Here is a 26,049-nt window from a genome sequence, read left to right as displayed (position 1 = left end):
GCTAACAGACACATTGTCAGCCAACATTATATAGTAAAAGAAAGGGATAAGAGATCCTAATCGTATCAATCCTGCAAATGTAACAAACAAGACAAGAAAAACTAATTTGAACAAGAAAAGAAAATCAGAAACAAATGAGAAAATGAATTTAATCTTCGCTAGGAACTCAACACAGTCAAATTTCAAAATATAATTTGCTGTTAATGAAATGATATGGACATATGTTAAGAAGGCGTATGGATACTGTAAAAAAAAATGAAACAAAAGTATTTAGTCATACGAGGAAAGATACAAGAAGACCTAATAAAACTTCACTAGGAACTATAAATAAAGATTTAAATGTTATTAATTTAATTAAGGATATTTCTTTTAGTATAAATAAGGATTTAAACCAAGGATTGAAATATCGTACCGTACCAGAATTTCGAGATTCGATCGATATGGTACGGTACTGTATACCGAGCAGTACACCACTCTATATATATATATATATATATATATAGTTAAAAAAAAAATTTTGGCAACGTCGCCTCTCTTCTCCCCACGCGAGGCGACATCGCCTCTATATATATATATATATATATATATATATATATATATATATATATATATATATATATATATAAAAGAGTAAAATAAATCGGTGACATCGCCTCTCTTCTCCCCACGCGGGGCGACGTTGCTTTTATATATATATATATATATATATATATATAAGTAAAAAAAAAAAAATCTGCGACATCACCTCTCTTCACCCCACGTGGGGCGACATCACTAAGGCAACGTCGCCTTGATATATATATATATATATATATATCAACCGATAACGGGCGATCCGTGTATCGGTCTGCTAGCGGACCGATACGTACCGCCCGCTACGGGCGGTATTATTCGAAATTGAAGACCTTGATTTAAACTACAAAGTTCTATATATTAGATATTTGATAAAGGTGACACTAATTAGTAAAGTCATACAAGAAGAGTATTTGGGATATTGCGGCTTATTGTTGTTGTATATTAACAAATTTCACATGGATATGCAACATAAAAGGTTACTCCTTTGCGACCTGGGAAATAAGGGTTCAAGTCATGGAAACAATCTCTTTAAATTTAAAGGTAAGGCTGCGTACATTGACGCTCCCTAGTCCCCGCATTGGTGGGAGCCTTGTGCACTAGGTACATTCCTTTTTTTTTTAATGCAACATAAACTTCAAACAAGAGAATATTAGAGGGATAAGTAAAATGGAGAGAAAATCCATTTTGACAAGAGCTCTTCCATGTTCCTTATGATGGATACCCTGCATTAAGGCCTCATCCACATCACTCTATCTCACTGGTATTATGCATGCATATTGCAATGCGGTGCCACCATGGTTATATAATAGAAAAGAAGTGCTTTGATAATACATGACTTTTAATATCTCAAGGTTTACAGCAGATACACAGAAAAGAAACCTTCCATCCAAAAGAACATGTAAGAGCCACCATATTATGATAAGAAATTGAAGACCAGAATGTTGATTTCTTTTTTTACGGTAAGCATGAAAGAACCTTCTATCTAGTTAATGCATGTCCTATCCTCAACAAAGGATCTGGATGTGTGTTCTTAACTAAAAATTTTAAAAAAGTTGTTTTATATGCCACCCGATGTAAAGAGCTTACTCACTAACGTTATTAGATCTCCAGCCTCAATGTCACACTTAAGACAGATCATACACATTAATTAAAGCTTGAAAGTTTAGTATAAAATAAAAGAGAATTTGATGATAATCTAATGCAACTCAGTTTGCTGATAAAGCTCTCTCAAAAATTACGTAGAATTTTAATGCAAACTGAAACAGAAACCTACATGCAGTCCATCAGTTCTCATGTATGTTATCAACCCTGTTGCTTCTTCATTTGATAGTTTGACGCCCTCATACAGCTTTTGTGCTAGCTGCACGAAAATGAAATCAAAATAGGTTAAAATGACAATTTTGAGACATGATAAAAGAGAAAAAAGAAAGTGCATTTTAGAAATATTTAATGTCCAATGTACATTATCATGAAATCAGTAAAGCATAACCAATTATGAGTTCACAAGAAGGATTTTGCAAGGGTAAGCAGAGGTGAAGTGTAATTCATGTCATCGGTATATGAACTAATCAGTGTAGAAAAAACAAGAGCATACAAACAATGGGTAGAAATAAATCCACATATATGTTAGCCTAGCTGATGATGGTATGAAAACAAAAAAAATAGATGCTGTTACATCAAGTACAGAGTATAAAGTCTTCACAGTCCACATTAAACTATTCTGCAGCAGGAAACAATTGTAAAAGACTCCTAACAAACATGTTGCACTGTCATAGAACTTAGTATAAATCACTATCATGAGCACAATTTACAAATTTACTCAATCTTATACACTATAGATATTTAAGAAAAGTGAAAACAGATGTATAAAGTATGCAAAATTTACAAATCTATTTAAACTGTCTTCTTTACAAACAGCTATTAAGAGCAATGGTAAAACTAAATAAGAATTTTAATTAAACACCATCAAATTATAGTTAAGCTCCATATTAGCAAACTGAATCCTGTTGTTAGCTGAGAACTCATGTTCTTACCTAGTTAAGCTCCATATTATCTGAGGTGAAAATATCAAAATAGCAATATAGAAGAGCATTAAAACTAAAAAGGTACTAACCAGCCATCTAAACAAGAATAAGCATTAAATGTGGTGGAATTCAGGGTTGTTTCAGTGTTGTTCAAGTCTGATTAGAGTTTGGGTCGAGCCTAGGAAGAACTAGGTTTAAATTTTCTATTTTTGTACTATAGAAGTATAATTGTCGTTTGTTTTTAAGATCAACTTTAGGGTTATTTCTGAGTCCAATTGATCAAGGATGATCAACCAAAGTTTGAACCAAGCTCCACTTCAACCCAACTGGAGTTCCAATCAAACTCCAATTCAATCTTGATCAAACCAAACCAAGGCCAAGCCCCATCTCAAGCTCAAAGACCATATTCAAGTCAGCTCCAAGTCCTCAATGTATTAAGAATCTCCAAGTTTTAAAGGCATCAGGACTCTCCAAGTCCTAACAGCATTACGACTCTTGAAGTCTTGACCTAGCCAGGGCTCCACCCCTACCTCAGCTATAAAAGAGGGAGGAGAGCCCCATCTAAAGGATCCTAAGCAGTAGCAAAAAGCCCCAACCGGACTAACTTTCCAGCCTCCGTTGAGAGCAAGAGGAGAGAGAAAATAAAGAAGGAATTATGCAAGCTGCAGCGAAACCTCCAACTGCAGCCCCTTCTTCCTCAAGCTCCAACAGCCAAAGTCCTTCGTCGAAGCTTTGTCCAACTACTGTGAGAAGTCCCCAAACCCTGTTACTTGTCCAAACCTCAAGAGGAGATTACAACGACAAGAGAGGAGTAGACCGAAACTGATAGCGATCCTCAACCTACTGAAAGCACCTAGGTGTTGTTCAAAGATAACCTGCATTCTTACACACCTATTAGTCTCTATTCGTGCTTTTATTCCATTGTTTAGCCTTTGTAGTTGGCACTTTAACTTTACAAGCAATAGAGGTTGCTTTCTTTCGGTTGATCAAAAGAAAGATTCACTCTTTCAGTGAGAAGCCCACAGAAAAGGCCAAAGGAAGCCACCTGAAGGCCCAAGAGAATTTTAGGATGGTAAAACTTTCTCCTCGAAACAAAATGATCTTTTTTGTGACCATTGTATAATTGCAGGTCATTCCAAAGAGAAGTGTTGGAAGGTTTACCCGGAACTCTTCCCAAAGAAGCGATTGAAAAACAATCAAAATCAACAAACCATGACTGTGGCCGTGGACGACGACTCCATTGAACTTTCACAGGTTCCTTACGCGGATCCGAGTCTGTCATTGATGACTAGACCGAAAGTTATAGACTCAAGTCCGATGCCCAATCCAAAGGTTCAAGAAGAGCTCTCATCATAAAGATCCAAGTGAAGCAAGAAGTCACTAGTGTGATTTTTAACACTGAGTGCTAAAAGAACCTCATTCGATGAGCTTGGTTAAGAAGATCAACCTAGAGACGACACTGCATCCATGCCCATATCCTCTTGGATGGCTTCATGATAATGTGGAGACGAAGATCGATGAACAATGCAAGATACGCTTTGTCATCACAAAGGAAATCATCGACGAGATGGCGTGCGAGGTGGTTCCACTTAATATATGTCAAGTCATCCTTGGGAGCCCGTACTTATGGGATCAAGATACTGTTTGCTTTCATCAAGCCCAAAAGTATCAATTCCAAAAAGATGGAAGAAAGTTTATCGTCACCCGAGATCCAATTGATTCGACGAAAGACTTGACATCCATCGACCAAGCAAAAAGGATGATGAATGCTTGTCACAAGCTTGTGGCTCTCGCTTCGACATGCAAAAAACCAAATTCTTCCTCCACCATGATGAGAAAGGAGGAAAAACCAAAACAAATAGCAACAACCTCAAAGCCCCAAGACAAGAAAGAAAAACCTCGAGTCGATGATAATCGCAACAAGGAGAACCTCATTAAAACAGCGCACATAAAGGACAGGGCCAGCCACGACAATGCCGACTACATTGATAGACCAAAACGAAACCTCCAAACAACATATGGAGAGAGAAGAAACCTCAAAGAAAGATTCAACGGGAAATGAATCGCCTAATTGAGAGAACCGTGATTAGGGACGACCAATAGAGTTCGAGACAAACTCCAATTCAGCCTAACTAAAGTTTCAATCGGACTCCAATCAAACCAAACCAAGACCAAGCCCAATCTCAAGCTTAAAGACCATATTCAAATCAGCTCCAAAACCTAAATGCATTAGAACTGTCTGAGTCCTAAAGGCATCAAGACTCTCCAAGTCCTAACAACATAGGACTCTCCAAGTCCCACCCCTGCCTCAACTACAAGAGAGGGAGAAGAGACCCATCTAAAGCATCCCAAAAGTAATAGCAAGGAGCCCTAGCCTAGCCCTAGTTTTTTAGCCTTCACTAAGAGCGAGAGAAGAGAGAAGGAGAGAGGAGGAATTTTGCAATATGCAACCAGACCTCCAGCCTCAACCCCTTCTTCCTCAAGTTCTAGCAACTAAAGTCCGTCGAAGCTTTGCCCAGCTGCTAAGTTTTGTCCAGCTACTATGAGAAGTCTTTAAACTATTGCCTGCTATCCAAACCTCAAGAGGAGATTACATCAACAAGAGAGGAGACCGAAACCAACAACAATCCTGAACCTGTCAAGACTACTCAGGTGTTGTCCAAAGGCAACTTGCGTTCTTACGCACTTATTAGTCTATATTCGTGCTTTTATTTTGTTTCTTAGCCTTTATAGTTGGCACTTTAACTTGCAATAGAGATTGTTTTCTTTGAATTTTACACTTGATTTCTAGTTATATCTCTTTCCTCCATCAAAACTTCCTTCCGAGAGATGGTATCAGATCAACGAATCATCGAATCCGAACCCCATAAACCAATTACAATTAAGACAATTGGATGTTATTTGGATTAGGCTAACCTGAGTTACTTAGTATTCCATTTGTTATGTGTTTGATTTAGGTTCCATTATAAATTTATTAAATTTTATGTGCAATAGGAAACGAGGCACTATTTAAGGATATTGCAATGCTACAGTACCACACCATAGTAATCCACAAATAGCAGACAAATTTATTAAATTTTGTGCAATAGGAAACGACATTGCATTTAAGGATACTGCAATGCTACAGTACTGCACCATAGTAATCCACAAATAGTAGACAACTACTCTCCTAATTTAAAAGGCCATTTAAGTTGTAATATCCTATTGTACATCTCCTATGTCTTCTTGGATTCTGATACAGTGTGGTTACCGCCAGGTAAATAGGAAAAGATTCTGGAATCAAAGTTAGCATCTGGGAAAAAGTTACATAACATTTTTATTTATTTGCTTGTGTACTTATTTCTTATCAAGTCGTATAAAAGGAAGACCCACAATTCTTACATCTAATAGAGAATTGTCTTTATGTGAGATGCATTCACAGAGTTGTAGCAATCAAACTATCTAAACGAAACTTTGTTTTTTGAGGTCAAATGAGTCTGCTTATCATATCCTCTCTTTCCAGTGATCTTCTAACCATTTTCTTCTATTCATGGGCTCCTACCTACCACCAATTTTCATTCCCTGCCATGCTGTATCATTGGATTTTTCATTAAATTCTAATACACGAGGCGATGTCAATCACTGTGATATTATGAGGAAGGCCCTCTTTGCTGAACTATGATCCTTAACCCTACAGGATAGGTTGGTTCTCAACTTGCATTAGAATGGGTGGCCTAGTGCTTGAAGCTCCTGCTAACATAAATCTGCGAAGGATCAATATACACAACCTAATCTATGCAAACAGATAATATTTCCGGTTTTAAAGGAAACCTAATAAAACTAATGATAAAACTACTAATGATAACAGGATAACCATGTGCTCCCAGATTGGATGTCTTAAAGCAAAAAACAAAAAATAATATGCAGTACAATTGTAGACTAAACAGAAGATATGACTCCATATATGGCATGTGTAAAAGATAGCATATGCATAACATACTTGCCAAGATCATTTCCTTCACACATTTATGTGTGAAATATTTCAAAACAGACAAGCAACATAAATGACCAGGATAACTGAATAAAGACAAGTCCCCTGAGACAGAATGAACCAACCTTCATTGTATAGGATGCAGTAAAATGTAGCTTGTTCGCAGAATCCTGCTGTAGAGTAGATGTGATGTAAGGCATTGGCGGATTTCTGTGAACTTTGCTTGTTTTTATATTTTTCACTGCAAACTTTGAGGACAAAACCTGCTTTTCAACAGCTTCGGCCTCTGCATGAGACCCTATAGAAAGCTGATCCAACTTTTTGGAATTCAAATGGGTCAAATGTGAAGGTATAGATGTATTTATGTTCAATAAATTTGCATCTTGAAATTCAACAACAACTGTCCAATATTCTTGTTCCTTAAACTGTTCTATCTCCATTTCCCTATCACATATTAAAGCCAGAGCTGCAGACTGTACACGTCCAGCGGACTGGCATCCAGGTAACTTCCTCCATAGCAGAGGTGATATGCTAAAACCAATCAAATAATCCAGGACTCTCCGAGCAAGATATGCATTGACCAAATTCATGTCTATCTCTCTGGGATCCTGTAAAGCGTTTCTGATAGAAGACTCTGTTATTTCATGAAACACAACCCTCACAATGATAATGTTTCCATTCAATGCATCTTGCTGGTGCAACATCTCAGTTATATGCCAAGCAATTGCTTCTCCTTCACGATCAGGATCAGAGGCAAGTATCAAATTTTCTGCTCTGAGAAAGAGGAAATATTAACATACAAAAAAGAATTAGGGTTAGAGACACAAACTTATCTTTAGTGACAAAAAGCAAAATATTGATGTTGGAGATATAGAAAAGAAAAAAATACTTTTGATAGATGCAGCATGTTTAGAAATACATATCGAGCTTTTTCCTGCATCTTAGTGAAAGAATGATATTATCGACGATTGCAATCTCATACCAAGTACTCCCTGGTCGGTCCGATACAAACCAATTGGAACTAATCACTAACATGGTACACCAATATGTACCAAAGACTCGAAGAGGAAGAAGAAGAGGGAAAAGAGGAAGGAAGAGGTGGCCGTGGAGGAAGACGAGGAGGCACTAGAGGAAGAGGAAGAAGATACAACGGAGGAAGGAGAAAGAGGAAGGTAGAAGAGGAGATGGAGGACGAGGAGAAAACTAGAGGAAGAGGAAGGAAGAAGAGGCAATGGAGGAAGAGGAAAAGGAAAGGAGGCAGTGGTGGAGGGATAGGTGGAAAAGAAAAGAAGTGGGATGTACCCTGTTGGTGACAACAGTGGTTGGCAGGGATGTAGGCGGCTGCTGACTATGTGTCCATGTTCCTCTCGGCTCTCGCAGTTAGAGCTAGACCACGAGGAGGAGGAAGCACACAATTTCCTTTTTATATGGTCAATCGAACTACCGACATGGGCCAAATCCAAGTACCAAATCATGCCTGGACCAATAAATGCTGATTCATGCAAACAGGAATTCCATGAACAATACACAATTACCAAATCATTCATTGCATGGCGAGAAGATGAATGTGACTTTTCACCAAAAATACCATCAAATAGACTTCTAGATAAATTTAAAATAACTAAATTAGCATACATATTATAAAGTGGATATGGTAGTTGCCAGCAAGTAATACAAGTATGGAGGAATCTAATCCAACTACTTGTGTGCAAGAAAGTAGACAAGCTAGACAGCAATATCAAACTAGCTTTATGGTCACATGCAAAAAACTATAAGATGCTTGAATCATGTACTAACAACTTAATAAGATATCCTTTATCTTGTATTTGACATATTTCTAATGTTCGTTGTTGGTCAGCTACAATGCATTAAGCAAGGTTTAGCTACAATGATATTAAGCAAGGTTTATCAGTAGTACAATACCAATACAAGGGTAGCATAGCAACCTTTACCATTGTATAGTCCATGATAATAGTCCATTATCATGGATAAAAGTTCTAAAATTGACAAACTAATACCAAGTCATAAAGTCTGTTATTGCTTCTTACTTGGACCAATAAATTCTGGTTGATATGTACTGGTCCAACCATTATTTGAAAACTTAGTTTCAAGCATGGATTGTCATACTGCCCGATATGAAATGAAACGTGTAATATGCATCAGGCCACCAGTTGACCGGTATGCAAACCAGCCCATTTCCGGTGATGCACAATGAAGCGTACACAAACCCATCAATAACGGTAGGATTTCGATTGTACCAACCCCATCACACCAGACCCCAACAGTCAAATTGAACATTGGACCATGTTTTGGACCTTTAAACCACCTCCCTCCCCCACTTTCACTCACTATCACTCTTTTCATTATCACACATTCTCGCTCTCTCACAATCTCACTTGTTTAACTTCCTAATCAGCAATTAGTGGCAACCAACCTCTTGATTTGGATAAAAGAGGAGCTAGAACTCAAGATCGATGGAATTTCTCTCCAATTGAAGGTATTTAGCTTTTTTATGTTTTATCATTTCATACAATTAGAGGCATATTAATGCAGATTTAGAAAGATTAACCATGATTAAGGCTATTTTCTTACGATTAGGTCCAATTAGGTCAATTCTCTTATGCTTAGGTCCAATTAGGAACTCTTTTCTTTGTAGGTGATTCAAGATCAATGGAAGCAACTTCATTCAACGAGCATACATGCAACAAAGTTGTTCCTTGATGGATCTGAAAAAATTGATTTTTTTATTCTTATAACCTAGAATTTATGTTCATTTATGGGTTAGATACAATTTATTCTTATTTAAATATAATTTATACACAAGAAATTAGGAAAAAACCCTAAAATCAGATTTTTTTTTTTTTATTCCAAGCCATTTTTAATCTTTGTTTTTCAAAAAACTGATACATACATACAGTGTATTAACATACGGAACACCATTGCCGACCTGTCACGGACTGGAATTACCTAAGTCATGAGGCACCCTTGCAGCAAAGTCACGGACTTAGCAAGAGTTGCCTAAGTCGTGAAGCACGCTTGCGCCAACTTATCGGATTTAGCTAGGATTGCCTAAGTCATGATGCGCCCTTGCGATATACATCTGCAAAGGGTCAACCAATTTGCAACCTCGCTCAGGTCCCGTAGGACCTATAAAAAGAGCAAGTTGATTAGTTCGAAAGCGAGCAACGAACAAGTCCCGACGTCTCGCGAAAAGGAAAGTTTTACAAGCAATTCATCAAACAGTGAATGCAAGAGAGAAAAGAGAGGAAAGAGAAAACAAGGACTTTAGAAGACAAAACAAACAGTTACAAGTCCACAAACGACTGCTCACCGGGTGTCGGGCGTGATGGCAAGTTCCCGTCAAGTTAACGTGCGAACTTGTGTATACCAATCAACGCCCAACACTACCCCAAAGCCCTAGCCACCCCTGTGGCACCCGGAGGGTTCTAGGGGTCTGAGATGGCTAACATTTCGCGCGCGGCTGCGATCTGCAGAAAACAATTCGTGGCACACAAAAACGAAGCCATTTTGAGGCAATTTTGCCTAGCGTGGTGAGCGGTCACAATACAATGCTACGAACTATTCTTGCTTACATTTTTAAAAACACACAAAACTAAGGCAAAACATGCTGCCAAGCATCTGTAGAAGCATGCAAAAGCGACGAACGGTTCGTTGAGCGAATATGTTGTAGGTGGGCGACAACCGTTCGTGACATTCTCCCCCACTTAAACTGTCGACGCCCTCATCGACATTTGCTAGTAGGATTTGATGACTACTTCGTGTCGTAGGGTGTCTTTAGGCTCCCAACTGACTTTTGTTCGGGGAAGCTTTCGCCACTTCACTAGGAATTCGGTTTGCTTCGCTTCGTTGGGTAGCTTTGTCTTACAATCCGCTAAAATGGTTTCAACTCGCTTTTTGTAGGAGGCTCTAGTGGAGGGTAGCCGAGTTGGAACACTTCGGGAAGCATCTTGCGGATCTAAGTGGTAGAATTTTAAGTTGCTTGCGTGGAAGGCATTGTGAATTTTAAGTCATGCTGACAGTTGCAACTTGTAGAAGGCATTGTCTACCCTACTGATAATTGGAAAGGGTCCTTCGTACTTGCGTACCAATCCCTTATGCACCTTTTGCCTAAAGAACTGGAGTGATGCTAGTTGGAGCTTCACCAACACCAAGTCGCCAACTTTAAACTCTTGTGGTCACCTTCCTAAGTCTGCCCACTTTTTCATTGTTTTGATCGCCTTCTCCAAGTAAACCTACGCAATATCAGCATTTCCGTGTCATTACTTCGCAAAGTGATATGCTGATGGACTACTCCCGGTATAACCGATCGTCAAGGAGTGAGGAGTCGATGGTTGTCGTCTCGTAATGATCTTAAAGGGGCTCTTGTTAGACGCAGAGCTCCACTGCAAGTTGTAGAAGAATTTGGCAATGTCCAACAGCTTCACCCAATCCCGTTAGTTAGCACTCACGTAGTCCCGAAGATATTGCTCAAGGAGCGAATTTATTCTTTCAGTTTAGTTATCCGTCTTGGGGTGGAGGCTTAAGGAAAAGTATAACTTAGACCCTAGCAATTTGAATAGCTTGGTCCAAAATCGCCCTAAGAATCGAGCATCTCAATCACTGATGATATTGTACGGGATTCCCCAATACTTCATCACATTCTTCATCATCAACTTGGCTGCCTCCTCTGTTAAACAATGTAGGGGTGCAACAATGAATGTTGCATACTTCGAAAACCGATCGACCACCACGAGTATCGATTCGAGTCCCTCTACTGCTGGCAAGCTTAATATGAAGTCTAAGGAAATGCTCTCCCACGACTTTTCTAGTACGGGCAACGACACCAAAAGTCCCACCGGCTTCCGCTGCTCTATCTTATCTTGTTGGCAAGTAAGACATGTTCGAACATATTCCTCCACATCAGTCCCATCTTCGGCCAATAGAAAGCCCTCTCCACGAGAGCCAATGTTCGGTGAATGCCCGGATTGCCAGTCTAAAGGGAATCATGACACTCTCTCAAGAGTTCACACCTCAAATTATCCGCTCGAAAAACATAAACTCTATACCCTTTGGTGTAGACGAGTCCCTCCTAGACCCAAAATCGTTGTGTCTTGCCTTCTTTAATTAGTTGCATCAGGGTTCCTGCTTGGGGATCACTGTGCAATCCATCCCTGATTATGGAAAGGAAGTTGGAGCGTAATTGACTTGCTTGGCCTCCGTCTTCTAACTGCATGGCATTCACCAGCTCCACTTTCCGACTCAATGCATCGGCCACGACATTTGCGCTTCTGGACTTGTACTTCATTGCCATGTCAAACTCAGCCAGGTAATCCTGCCATCATGCTTGCTTTGGGGAGAGTCTATTTTGAGTTTGGAAGTAACTCAAAGCAATGTTGTCCATCCTTAGCACAAATCGCGATCCGAGAAGGTAGCGATGCTAAACTTGTAGATAATGGAACACCGTTGTTATCTCCTTTTCGTGCACCGGATACCACCGCTCAGTCTTGTTGAGCTTACGGCTCTCGTAGACCACCAAGTAACCCTCCTGCGTGAGTACTCCCCCAATAGTGAAGTTTGAAGCATCTGTATGGACTTCGAAGGGCTTCCCATTGTCCGACAATTTAAGTATCGGTTCTTCCAACATAGCAGCCTTTAGATCTTGGAATGTCGCTTCACATTTTGTCGGACCATCGCCAAGGCTGCTCCTTCAGCAACTTTGTTAGTGGAGTTGCGCACTTCGAATACCCAGCTATGAAGCGTCAATAGTAGTTAACGAAACCAAAGAAGGATCTTAACTCCGGCACCTTCTTTGGTGTTCACCATTCCGCCACAGCTTGTACCTTTGATTTATCCATCTAAATGGAACCGTCACCGATTCGGTGCCCCATGAAAAAAATCTCTGTATGAGCAAAGAAGCACTTCTCCCTTTTCACGAACAAAGTAATCTCCCTTAGGACCTTGAAAATTGTTCGAAGGTGCTCGACATGCTCCTCGAGCGTTTGGCTATAAACGACGATGTCCTCCAAGTATACCACCACAAACTTGTCCAAATACTCCTTAAATAGTTGGTTCATGAGAGTACAGAATGTGGCTGGAGCGTTGGTTAAGCCGAAAGGCATCACCAAGAACTCGAATGCTCCATACCTGGTTACATAGGTAGTCTTCGCTTCGTCGCCTTCAGCAATGCGCACCTGCCAGTACCCCGACCGAAGGTCGAGTTTTGAGAAATACTTTGCTTTGCCTAGTTGGTCGAACAAGTCCGCGATAAGCAAGATGGGATACTTGTTCTTCACTGTCACCTTGTTTAGGGCCCGATAGTCGACACATAATCGGAAGCTCCCATCTTGTTTCTTTTGGAAGAGGCCTGGAGCTCAAAATGATGCTTTTGAACTACGAATGAGACCACCGCTTAGCAGTTCATCTAATTGCCTCCTAAGCTCTGTCAACCCTGGAGGGGCCATGCGGTATGGTGGTCACGCTAGAGGTTTCACTCCCGGCTCCATCTCGATACGATGATCCATGCCTCTGCGTAGTGGCAGAGTTTTCGGTAACTCGAGAGGCACGACATATGTGAACGTCAAAATGTTTGCCACCAATAGCAAGTTCATAAATGGCCTCCTTATCAAGCGGCTCTAGCTTTACAACGGCCACAAAGGTTAAATCTCCTTTCGCACCCCCTTCTTCAATTGTAATGCTGATATTTGTTGTGGGTCCTTGGTTCCTCCTTGAGAAACAAGGAACCACACAAGGGTCGTCGCCTCCCATTAGACATAGGGAGTTTAGGAACGATATTGGCACCAACTTTGGCGCATGTATGAACTCCATTCCGAGAATCACTTGGAAGTCGTCCAGTGGTACCGCCATCATATTTATGCTTCTGCTCTATGTCTTGATCTTGATGGGCACCGCCTTTGCTAGTCCAGAGATCCGCTTAGCCTCCGAGTTCACTGCCTTCATCCGACTTGGGTTCTTCTCCAAGTTTAGCCCAAGTCACCTTGCTTCTCTATCAACAATAAAATTGTGGGTGGCATCCGTGTCCACCATTGCACGGGTTGTTCGGCCATTGAGCTTGATGTCGACGTACATCGGCTCGCTACTCCCTGCTTTATGTGGCTTCGTCTTCAAGTTCTCCCTCACTTAACCCCACAACGCATTCGACGAACATATTGCTCTCATCCAAGGTCCTTGCAACTCCTCATCATCGCTGCTGGATTCCGAACAACTCAAACTAAGAGCGACGACCTTGCCCTTGTCCGATTTGGGGGGGTGGATTGAAGTTGTTAAGGCATTGAGTGATTGTTTGTGGGCACTCCCTCACCATGTGCGATCCTCCGCACAAGAAGCATCCGCTAGGTTTTGGGGCTTTGCCTTTTGAGCTTAGTCCTTTGTGGGAACTCTTCTTCCTTTGTTCGACCTCGGAGTCCTTTCCTTGAGAATATATCAATGAGCGATTTCCTTAAGATTGTTTCTTTTTCCCCGAGTCCTCCGAGAAAACAAAGTCAGTGAGCCTTTCCGCAGCCGCAATTGCCCCGATCACATCGATGACATTCCTTCGATGCAGTTCCTGTTGTGCCCACGACTTCAGGCCATCGAGGAAGCTGAATAGCTTATTCTTTTTGGACATGTCCTATATATCCAGTATCAGTGCGAAAAATTGCTTCACGTGGTCCCGAATGGAAGTACTTTGGCAAAGTTGTCTTAGCTTCCTCCTTGCGATAAACTCAATGTTCTCGGATAGGAACTGAGTTCTCAACTCCGCTTCAAGTCCTCCCATATGTCCACTCGACACTGACCTTGTTAAATCTCTTCCCAACGAGTTTGCCACCAAAGTTTTACATCCCCATTCAGATACATGGTTGCTATTGAAAACGTTGATATCTTCATAATCGGGCCTTGTATCTCGAAAGTACTGTTCCATATCGAACAAAAAATTCTCAAGCTCCTTTGCATCCCTGGCACCCTCGTTGCAATACAGCTTGGGTGCCCTCAAGTTTTGTGGCGACGCAACACGAGTGTTGCTCCCTCCCACATTTAGCGCCCTTGTGAGCAATGTCACTCTGGAAGTGAGTTCATGGCTTCATGCAGATGTTGCACAGAATCTTTAGTGTCTTTCGTTAGTCGATCGACTTGGGACTCAACCTTGTCGATCCGAGATTCAGCTTCTTCTTGCAAGCTCTCTACCCCAAGAAGCCTTCGTTAGCCTTAGTAAAGTTTCTCCAAACTCGCTTCAAGAACATCAAGGTGAGTTTCCGCCATTGAGTCTCTCCTTGTGGCTCTTTTTCCCAGTTGACACTCCAGATTGCGCCTCCTCCACTCGCGGAGAATAACCAACTTCTCATTCGTCATGTTTGTTGTCACGCTCCTCTTGAGCGGCTCCAACAACATGCGAGCAAGGTTGCAGTTGCAGCCCACCTACGGCTGCTTAGGGCAATGGTCCGATTTGCCCCATCTTGCTCGATTCGCCACGATGGTTCGCCATGGCGAGATTGCGAAGTTTCTTCGCTGTTTGCTCGAATTGCTTGCCAGCTCTGATACCACAATGTCACAAACTTAGTTGAAATTGCCTAAGTCGTGAGGCACCCTTGCGGCAAAGTCACGGACTTAGCTTGAGTTACCTAAGTCGTGAAGCACCCTTGCGCCAACTTCTCGGATTTAATTGGATTGCCTAAGTCATGACACACCCTTGTGATATGCGTTCGCAAAGGATCAACCAATTTGCAATCTCGCTCAAGTCCTATAGGACCTGTAAAAAGAGCAAGTTGATTAGTTTGAAAACGAGCGGCAGACAAGTCCCAACGTCTCGCGAAGAGGGAAGCTTTACAAACAATTCAACAAACACTTGAGTGAAAGAGAGAAAGAGAGCGCGATGGCAAGTTCTCATCAAGTGAACATGCGAATTGTGTATACCAATCAACACCCAACACTACCCCGAAGCCCCATCCACCCCTGTGCCACCTGGGGGGTTTCAGGGGTCTGCGATTGCTGACGTTTCGTTCCCGACTACAGTTTGCAGAAAATAGGCCATGGCACACAAAAACGGAGCCATTTTGGAGCAGTTTTGCCCGGCGTGGTGAGCGATCGCACTATAGCGCTACGATCTGTTCTTGCTTACATTTTTTAAGCAAAAACATACAAAACCAAGGAAAAACATGATGCCAAGCATCTGTACAAGCATACAAAAGCGATGAACAATTCGTTGAGCGAAGATGTTGCGGATGCTCGACGATCGTTCGTGACAGACCAGTGCGTATCTATCCGACCAAGATCGTTATGTATTGGACACTAAGACCAGTACGTATCAGACCAACCAAGACTAGCACGACACTGTGTTCCTTGGTTTTAAGATTCAACTATCAAGAGTTCAAGATTTCTTTGGGAAGCTTCAATGAGTTCAAGCAAGTACCAACTGAAAACCTTATATAAGAGAAAAGGTAGCATCATGAATTGAACCCAATAAGCCCATTGGCACTCTTAATGTGGATAAATTGACCTTCAATCACATGGACGAAAATGCTTAAATTTCAAGTTAACAATGCTAACTCCATCACACCTTACATACCAACAAAACCCATAGTATACTTACAAATGTGAAACTAATCTAGATATCTCAATTTGCCAAGTCAATGAGGGACATATGTAAATAACACACTCACACTAAAATAATGTCTTAAACCTCTTAGAAGTTCTTCACCTCATCTTCCTATAAATTAGAGCATTAAAACTTTTTTTATCAATTCTGATTAACAAATTCTTTTACATTTTTATTGATTTCATGCTAGTGAAGATAGTAGGAGATATGTATAATTTTCTCTCTAACTGTAATTTTCATTTTCTTATATCTATACTAGAATTTCATGAAGGCAAATAAAATATCTTTAGTCATCCCAATCATTACTTTGACCAAAAACTTCAATGTTTTAATTTTAGTCTCCATGAAGAAAAATTAAAATGTTCACAACTTGTTGAAATCATATTGAATAGATTTTACACCTAACTAGACTTTCGAATTACTACTATTTCCTTTTTTGAGCTCAAGTTTGCAACAACCGTTTCCTGTATTATATGATGATGATTTTTTTTTTTTACCTTGAGTTCACTACAAATCTGTTCTTGCAGTAATACTTATGAACTATGCAACAAAACTTAATAAGCTAGTTTTGGATCTGTGGTAAATGTTTAATGTACCTCTGCATGACCTGTGATGAATAAAAATACAATTTTTTTTATTCTTCAAATTTAATATAACAATTTTTTGCTAATATTTTTTTATATCAAAATTTGAAATGGCAGAAGTTTGATCAGAATTTCTACAAATGTTAGGAGTCCAACCATCAAACAAGATCTGAAAATTTCAAACTTAGGCCCTACTCAAGTTTTCTAGAGCAAACATTTGTATCACATGACAATGAAGTCCTAAACAATTAGGTAAGAAACAAGGTTACTCCTATCTGCTTTCTCCTATTGAAATAGATTTTGCATCTATCAAATAAAGGAAGCTTTAGTTAAAGTCAATTAATCATTGTAATTTCATGAATGCATCTCATTTGCAGATGTTACTATCAAGGCAACATTAACTACTATGGACCAAGTGAGCAACTAGGTCACCATTCAATGGTCAGCTATCACGTACTCCAAATCAAGAAGACTACAGAAGATAAGAGTAAATTTTTGAAATTGTCTTTATATTTAACATCAATCCTCTAATGAGTTCCACAATCCTGACTAAGGCACATTGGGGCATGTAACTGCAATGACAAAAATCCAGGTCAGTGGGAGGATATAACAATCTACCTTATTGCTTATTTTAAGTTCATACAGCAAGGGAGCAATGTTCCAAGTTCCCTATTCAAGAAAGACAAAGCAAAAGTTCCCTATATTTGTTGTTCATCACATATATATCAAGTAAATATAAAATTTGTGATAGCATTCACGGACCAATGACCATGATCAGGCCAAGTTGATAACGTGAAGAAAATTGCCAAAAGCAAACTACTACAGTAATCTAACAATGCTAGAAACTTCTAATAGATCCTCTCAAGGACATGAATAATTCAACTCCAACAATGCTTTTAAAGAACAATTTTACCATAAGAATGGTTCACTTGAACCTAATGAGATGGATAGAAAAGCTCCCTGATGCCACAATGTGTTTTATGGCAAACCGGTGTCGGCATAATATTCAGGTGCTCACTTCTTAACTATTCTATTTTAACTATTCAGTGAGAGGGCCTTAGTACAATGGTAAGATTGTTCAATTGCGCCCTTGGTAACCATAGTTCAAGTCACAGAGACAGCTTCACTATATATAGAGGTAACAGCTTCACTATATATAGAAGATGGCATACATTGACCTTCCACACATTGGTAGGACCCTCCTGGATTCACACCTTTTTGTATACTTCTAAATACACATGCATAAATAATGCTAAGACCTTAAATGCATGTTCACACAGTCAAGACACAATATAGAGTAATAAATTGTACCATACCACTATTTATGAGATATTGCAATCTAGGGTGGCAATCCTTAACAATCCAACCATATCAGTTAGGTTTGGGTAACTGAATTTGACACTTAGCATTTAGATCGCCGAAGCCTAATCCAGATACAAGAAGATTAATTTGAGTCTGCCTCAAAAAAAAGATCAGATTTGAGTTTACCACTCTGACTCAACATTTCAACATGATCGGTGATGATTAATCTGAAAATACTTTGGTGCAATTTGATCTAAAGTTAAATTGAGGTAATAAAGATATGGAAGAACAATTGATAAGAAGACTGCCAAGAGTATTAAGAAGATTTTATGTGGCATAGGTTAGAGTATTAAGAAGATTTATGTAGCTTAGGTTATCTAGATAACTTACATGTATGACCTTGGTGTCAGCAAAGAGCGCTCTCTCTACCACAAGTGGTCTTTCTCTCCAACTCTAGGGCCTAACAGTAAAATAAATGTTAAGCCTTATAAACATATTGGGTCATTTTTCAAAATCTTTAACTTTTGAGACTTGTGCTTACCCAATCAAAACTTGTATCATGATACTAGAGTAGATCATGCATTTGAATCCTGCATCTACCTCTTTTTTTCCATTATTTAATTAAAAATATTTGTGCAATACTCATTCTTTGTTGTGACTTCCATCATACACTTGGGTTGTTTCATTCACACATCAAGCCTAAACGGGCTTGCATGTGAGAGATGTTAAAGCTTGTAAATGTTTTGGGTTCTTTCCTAAAAGCTTAGGCTTTTGGGATTTGTAATTACCCAATCAAAATCTTGATTAACAAACAAATAACATATGCAAAGTAGAAGATGGGTGGCAGCATTTCCAGTCTGATTTAGGGTTTACCACTCTTTAGTTGGTATATGGAAAGCTGCTGCCACTTAATTTCAGAGAAATTTAAAAAACAAGAAAGTACAGGTAGGGTTGTTTGAGATCGATGTTGGGGAGACTTACTGTGAGAATCGCTTTTAGCAGATAATAGAAAAAAGAAAGCAAGAAAAGTGACAAAGGAAGAAACGACAGAATGTAAAGGTCGATCACCCAAGAGATACCACTCACATGACTTTTTTGCTGATTCCAAATATTCAACTTTTATATAAGCCAAATACCAAGTTTGCTTTATACCTCAATTTTTGAGTCCTAAACTCACTAGGACTTATCAAATAAAGGCAACTCACATATTTCTTCTGCAATTCAAGTTATCTAACTACCTTCAAGTACTAAATAAAGGCAACTCATATTTCTTCTGTCAATTCAAGATATCTAACTACCTTCAAGTACTAAATATGCAGTTTATTTCATACCTCAATATATGAGTCTTGCTTCTGTTAGAACTCTGGAAAGAAAATTAAATGGTGACAAAAGCTGCCTAATTTCATTGGCTTTTTTAAAAATGTGACAAAAGAATCATAATGTCAACTCATTTAAACAGATACATAATGGACTTAAATCCAAGGGCTGGTGTTTCACAGCATATGTTGATATCTTTCTTGCAAGGCACAATTTCATTTTGTGTTCGTCAGCATCGTCCTATGCGGGGCAACACATGCTAGCATTTTGTCAACACTTTCTAGGATGGGTTGGGATGGCACATGTTAGTACCTCCTAGCATGTTACATTTGCGCTGTTCTTATGGTGGCTCTGCCACTATAAGCATGGGAACTCTTCTACTGCACCTAAAGTTGAGCATGTTCATACATGCATAATGGATAAAAGATAAAGACTAAGTGCATTTATTCAAGTATTGTCATCTTTGATGTCAAGGTGATTCAGTCAGCCACATTGCGAGCTATCTATGATTATGTGCTTCATGTGAGTCCTCTATGACCAATAAGATTGCACTAGTAAAATAGTTCCTTTAGTGGGCGTAACATCTAAGAGCAGCTTGAACCAAGGAAATGATTTGTACCCACCAGGAAAACTAAAATACGAAGCAAAAGTGCACATCAATAAATGCTCAGCAAAAAATATGGTAAGTACAAAAAAGACTAGTTATCTTACCCTTTCAGTGCTGCTTCAATACTTTTGAGATGAGTCCATGCAGCATCAGGTACCTCCCAGACCATACTGAAATCATCATCAGGCCTTACTGATTTTGATCTGGCAGCCAAGTCTCTCACATGGCCATAACTAGGCAGAACTTCATACATATTCCCAAGATAATTTTGAATTACTTTTGCTTTTGTGGCTGACTCTACAACCACAACTGATTTACCAGTAGGTGGATAGAGAGGTTTAAACTGCATTCTCTGACTCTCCACTCCCCCAGTTGAAGGTTTCTGATTAGTAACTTTAGCTTCACTAGGTCTAGCCATCACACTAAGCAATTTTTTCCCTGATCTTCTCTTAGAACCTTTGATAGTCGTTGCTGTACCAGAAAGTTGCTCCTTTTTCTTGCTACTGTCCTTCTGATTTTTCTCTGGAGCTTTAGCATCTTTATCATTACTGCTCCTCTTAGCTGGTTCTTTCTTTTTCTTAACCACCTTAACAAATTTCTTTTCATGCTCAGCAGTGTTGGAAATCATATTATTGGTTTTTCTGTCAGTAACAGAGCCTCTTTTAGGTGGCTTAGAAGCTGTGGTATTTGTTTTCCGACTAATACCATTGCAGGTAGATTTTTTTTCTTTCTTCTTTAATCCACGAAGCACATTAGGTGCAGAATCACCATCACCTTTATTTTTCTTTTCCAAGACCTGAGTTTTATCAATATGTTTCGGGCTTGCCCTATATTGAATTATTTTTCTACTGTTGGATGAAAATAATCTTCCAGTAACAAGTTCACCAGCAAAATAATTCATTCTAGAACAATTGTCAGCTCCCAAAGTTCGACAAGTGAAATTAGACCCGGTTATTGGAGAACTGCAGTTCCCTAATTTAATCTGCTGAGGTAACCTAATAGCAACCTTCACAGCTTCCAATCTTGACAAATTAAATTTTACTGTTTTTACCGTAAGGTGGGCATGCCTCCCATTGTTTTTATTGTTGACAAGAAGCGAGTTTGGCAAGCATGTAGATGGAAAATTCCGGCCCAACCTGTATTGAAGCTGACAAAACAAACAAATTCAAAAAAGAACAAGGGAAAAAAGAAGAAGAAATTATCGTTAACAAGACCACCACATGTTCCAATTACTATTATGGCAAAACAACAAACATAACATGCATGAAATCATCAACAGGAAGAACCAATAACTGCAGTAAGAATGTGAACGCCAAAATTAGCATTAAGAAACCAAAAGGTGCAGATAAACAAGTTTTAACGAATTGCAACAAGAAAAAACAGTAGAGCTCGTCTCTGGGATATGACACAGCAAGCTATCAACTGCGACATGGCATGAAACTTTTATCCTTTTCTAACCTTCCTAGCAGGAAATGCACTAAAGACAGGTTTTTTAACTTTCAAGGCCAGAAAACACAGCCAAAACAGCAAACAAGGTGCGAGCAAAGAGAAATCACCATCATTGGAGGAAGCCTCAAGGGATAAGACAAGTTCATCCGCGAGGAGCTAGTCACGAAGAGCCTATGCAGCTGGAACGCCATGCGACACCCCTCCGACACGCTTCGACGTCAAAAACCTCTGAAGCAAGAACCAAAGCGAGGGAGAAAAGAACACACGAAATGTCAGTACCAATCCTCGCTCAAGAAAACAGAGGTAGTAGCTCTTCCTGCAGCGGGTTCCGACACCTGAGAAGCGCCAGGATTAGGGTTTCGTGGCGGCATCAGCAGCGACGCATGAAAGCGAGGGGTGGTTTCGGGCAAGATGACGAGGGGAGGCGCGGCTTCCGCTTTGGAGGGTAGGGATGGGAAATATCGGCTCGAGGGGTTTCGGGGTTTCCGTCGTCGATATATATCGTAAATACCAGCACAAAGCAGCCGCTAACGCCGTTTGTGTGCGCCGTGTTCTAGGTCGTCGTCATCTTATTTCTTTTCGTCGCCCTCCGAGTTTATATTTAAAAATATTTACATCAAGACTAATTACATGTTATCTATGTAATTAGTTACCTTTTATATTTTTAAAAATTATATTAAAATTTTTATATTTATGAAAGTAAAATATTAAGATTCCTGTATAGAGTTAAAAAAATAATTTTATAGGATTAAAAATCAAAAAAGAAGAGTTTTATTAGAATAATAAAGTAAAATCAATGGGTAATTATAGATTATCCATATAGTTAACTATAATTAGCATCTCGATCTTTATACTTTAAAAAATAGCATTAGGGTTCTTAGACTTATGAAAGTGAAACATTTAACCCTAATTCTCCTTACGTCGTTAATTTCGTTGACGGAAAAAATCGCACGCGTAGTCACGTGCAAAAAAAAAATACAAATGAAAAGGATAAAAATATAATTTTTATTTTTAAAATTATTAATTTTATATAAAAATGATTTCCTCCTCTCCTCTTCTTTCCAAACTACTCGCATACAACCTATCGCACCTTCCTACTCACGACTTATCACTCACCGCTCACTCACCGCACTTATTTGTCCATCGCTCGCTTGTCACTCACCCGCTGCACTTGCTCACCTGTCGCTCGCCCACCACATATGCTTACTCGCCACACCCACTTGCTTGTCGGATTTGCCCACCCATCGGTCGCGCGCCACACCTGCTCACCATCATTGGCATGCACAATTTGTCAGCCTATTCAACAACAAAAGGCATATGTCAAGCTCTCTCTTGTCTGCTAAGCTCTTCAATGCAGAAGATGCAAGCGATCACTTGTTTTTTATAGCAAATAAGATTTTCTCAAACTATATGAGGAAATCTCTCTACTCTATTAAAGGAAATTCTCTAATCTATTGAGGAAAATCATCTCTCCTAACTTGTATAAATAGGAGAGGGACATGTGAATACAATCAAGCTTCTTTCATAACTTATATCCTCTCTCCTCTCTATCCTCTTTCAACATGGTATCAGAGCGATGAGATGAGCGAGGCTCCATGGTCATCGAAGCCTGCCATTCTCAATGGACTTTTTTCTGCCAGACTCGCTTCCCTATCGGACTCTTCTCTCCTTCATTGTACAACGCATGATGTCGTCGCTATTACCTTAGCCACTACCGTGCATCGCTACAGCTTTCTAGTGCACCACCAGCGTTGCCCTCCATCAGTTTCCTCTGTAGTAACAGCAATCTGCTCTTCTCCTCCTCCCTCCCTCCTATATCTTTTGTAAAGATCACTAAAGTAAAAAAAAAAAAAAAAAACTGAAACAAAATGTCTGGGATGTCTTCATTTTCCTCTTTCGATATTCCTGTTACTGTTTCTGCAGGGACTCTTAGCACTTCTCCTACAAGGCTTATCTCCATCAATACTGCCATACTAATCCCTTTCAAGTTATCAAAGGGTGGCAACTATGTATCCTGGCGGGCATAATTTTCTAATCTCTTATTTGGATACGACTTGCTTGGCTATGGTGATGGCTCCTTCAGTTGTCCAACAGCCATAATCAACATCCTCAGAGAACCTAGTCCTGTACCAAATCTGGCTCACAAACTGTGGCTGCGTCAAGATCGTCTCATCCTCCAAGCTATTCAAGTCTCAGTTGTTGGATTCGTTGCTCTATTGATTTCTGCATGTGTGATTGCTGCTGATGCATGGTCTAAACTGCAAACAACCTTGGCGAATCATTCGCGTACTCGCAAGCTCAGTCTTCTATCCAAGCTTATGGTGACCAAACAAGAGGGAAGTGCTATCACTGATTATATATAAAATATCAAAGTTATCATCGATGACTTGACTTTGATAGGTCATTCCCTATGTGATGAGGAGATCATCATCCATACCCTAAATGGTCTTGGAGACGACTACAAGGAATTGACGGCTATAATTCGGGCACGTGACTCGCTAATCTCCTTTTGAAGAACTTTATGATAAGTTGACTAACTATAAGATGTATTTGAAGTATGTGGACAAACTGCCCGGACCGTCTATCATAGCATAAGTCAGTTATAAGTCTAAGAGGAAGAACACTCGGTACCCTTTGAATATCACCAAATGTATTCTTGATCTTATGAGTCCCATGCAACACCCTCCTTATCCTCCTAATCATAACTTTTCGAAAAGTGGCAACTCCAATACTCGTCTGCCTTGGCATCCTGCCCCTTCAAGCCAACAATGATAGGTCGTTTGTCGGTTGTGTGATAAAATTGGACACTCCGCTAAAGGTTATCGGTCTCGACCCTGTCTTCCTACTCCGTCACACTAGCCTTAGGCAAATCTCCTCACTTCTCCGACAACTAGCCAGCCCAACTGAATTGTGGACTCTGGAGCCTCCCATACATCACCTCTAATCTTCAGAATTTGTCTCTCCACAATCCCTATAGTGGCGATGAAAATATCATCATCGGTGACGGTAAAAGCCTTCCTATAACTTATACTGGTTCCACAATGCTTACTTCTAATACTACCACATTTACACTCCATGATGTTTTATGCACCTCTAATATTAAATGCAATCTCATTTTTGTTTCTTAATTTTATAAAAATAACAATACTTCAATTGAATTCTTTCCTGATTCCTTTCTTGTTAAGGACTTGAGCACGGGGGCATCCTTGGTCCAAGGCCCGAATAGAGGCAACATTTATGAATGGCTGTCAGCTCCACAAATAACCCAAGCCACTATTCATACTTCCATTGCGGCTCCAGTTGATGTGTGGCGTCGTCGTCTTGGTCATCCCTCATCCCTTATTTAGCAAAAATTACTTTCTCATTTCTCTCTTCCTATTTTTAAATTACATAGTTCTATACTGCATTATGATGCATGTCTTAGTAATAAAAGTCATCGACAACCATTTGGCTCATCCTCCATTTTCACCTCTAAACCATTTGAAATTATTTATACAGATGTTTGGGGCCCTACTCCAATCCTGTCTTTTGATAAATTCAGATTTTATGTCATTTTTGTAGTTTACTTTGTTGAATCTCAGATTTTGATGATGAAGTCAATTGTAAATTGTTTGATCTAATCTATATGTTGAGAAAAGTATACAGGATTAACTACGATGACAGTAAGACATGCAACAGGTGTTATGCTAGAGTCAAGATCAAGATCACATTGGGAGTTCGAGAGTTCGTCGGAAGTTTGGACGTTCGTTGAAAGTTCTGCGGGAATCAACCAAGAAGTCTAGGAGCTTGCCATAGAAGCTCATCGGAACTCACCAAGAAGATCGTCGCAAAGTCCAAGAGCTTGCTAGGAGTCCACCGGAGCAACGCCGAGAGTTCGTCAGATGTTCGCCGGAAGCTCGCTGGAAGAGTGATTGACGCACCGGAACACGAATTGAAGTATGTTGGGAAATCATTGGGGGCGACATCATATGCGCAGCGGAAGAACAAGAAAACAAAATCCCTGATTCCCAAAAAGATGTTCGTCGTCGTGCGAAGATTGGTGCGCAAAAATCCGCAAAACACAAAACTGCGTATAGAGATTGTGTTACCTAGGGAGATCGTATATCCCTGTTTCCTTGCAGATCCTTAGGAGAGGGTGAAGGAGGTCAAGCGTCCTCCTCTCTAGCGGTGATCCACACAGCAGGATTGCGACGACGCTCCTCAAAACTCCAGGCCTACTCTGAGGTGGAGAGGGAGAGGAGAATAGGAAAGGCAAGCAAAGACTCTAGCCTATGAGGCTGTGAATCCCTCCTATTTATAGAGATCCCGTGTCAAAACCCTAATGGGTCCTTTCCCTAGTGGGTATTAGATCTGCATCCAATAAGACAAGGGCTCCGTCGGATATCTCATATCCGAACCTCTACTCATCGCAATTCCTACCATATGTATGTGACCCTCTAGGCCCAATATCGAGCTGGCCGTGAGTCATACCTGTCAGAACTCCTTCTAACTAAGTGAATTATTATCTCTGTAATAATTCACTCGACTCATCGACTACGGAAGTACTAGGCCACTACGCCGTAGTCCCCAGACGATACAGGGGAATCCAATCCATTGGACCTGTCTGTCCTCAGTTACCATGTACCTATAGT

General features: G+C 40.0%; 1 protein-coding gene across 1 annotated transcript in view; it reads right to left on the bottom strand.

The window, feature by feature from the left end:
* Positions 1-21,906, bottom strand: part of LOC135651886 (uncharacterized) — a 60,671-nt gene extending 38,765 nt beyond the window's left edge. Inside the window, exons 1-5 of the mRNA XM_065172463.1 lie at positions 21,754-21,906; positions 21,526-21,646; positions 20,074-21,116; positions 6,696-7,344; positions 1,850-1,936 (exon numbers count right to left, since the gene is read on the bottom strand). Coding sequence (XP_065028535.1) covers positions 1,850-1,936; positions 6,696-7,344; positions 20,074-21,116; positions 21,526-21,609 — 1,863 coding nt within the window. The 5' untranslated portion in view covers positions 21,610-21,646; positions 21,754-21,906. The remainder of the gene's footprint in view (positions 1-1,849; positions 1,937-6,695; positions 7,345-20,073; positions 21,117-21,525; positions 21,647-21,753) is intronic.
* Between the last annotated feature and the right edge of the window lie 4,143 nt (positions 21,907-26,049).

Source organism: Musa acuminata, chromosome BXJ3-10 (genome assembly GCF_036884655.1).
Source record: "Musa acuminata AAA Group cultivar baxijiao chromosome BXJ3-10, Cavendish_Baxijiao_AAA, whole genome shotgun sequence".
NCBI lineage: Eukaryota > Viridiplantae > Streptophyta > Magnoliopsida > Zingiberales > Musaceae > Musa > Musa acuminata.
The sequence above is the reverse complement of the archived record's forward strand: the minus strand, read 5'-3'. Positions and strand labels throughout refer to the sequence as shown.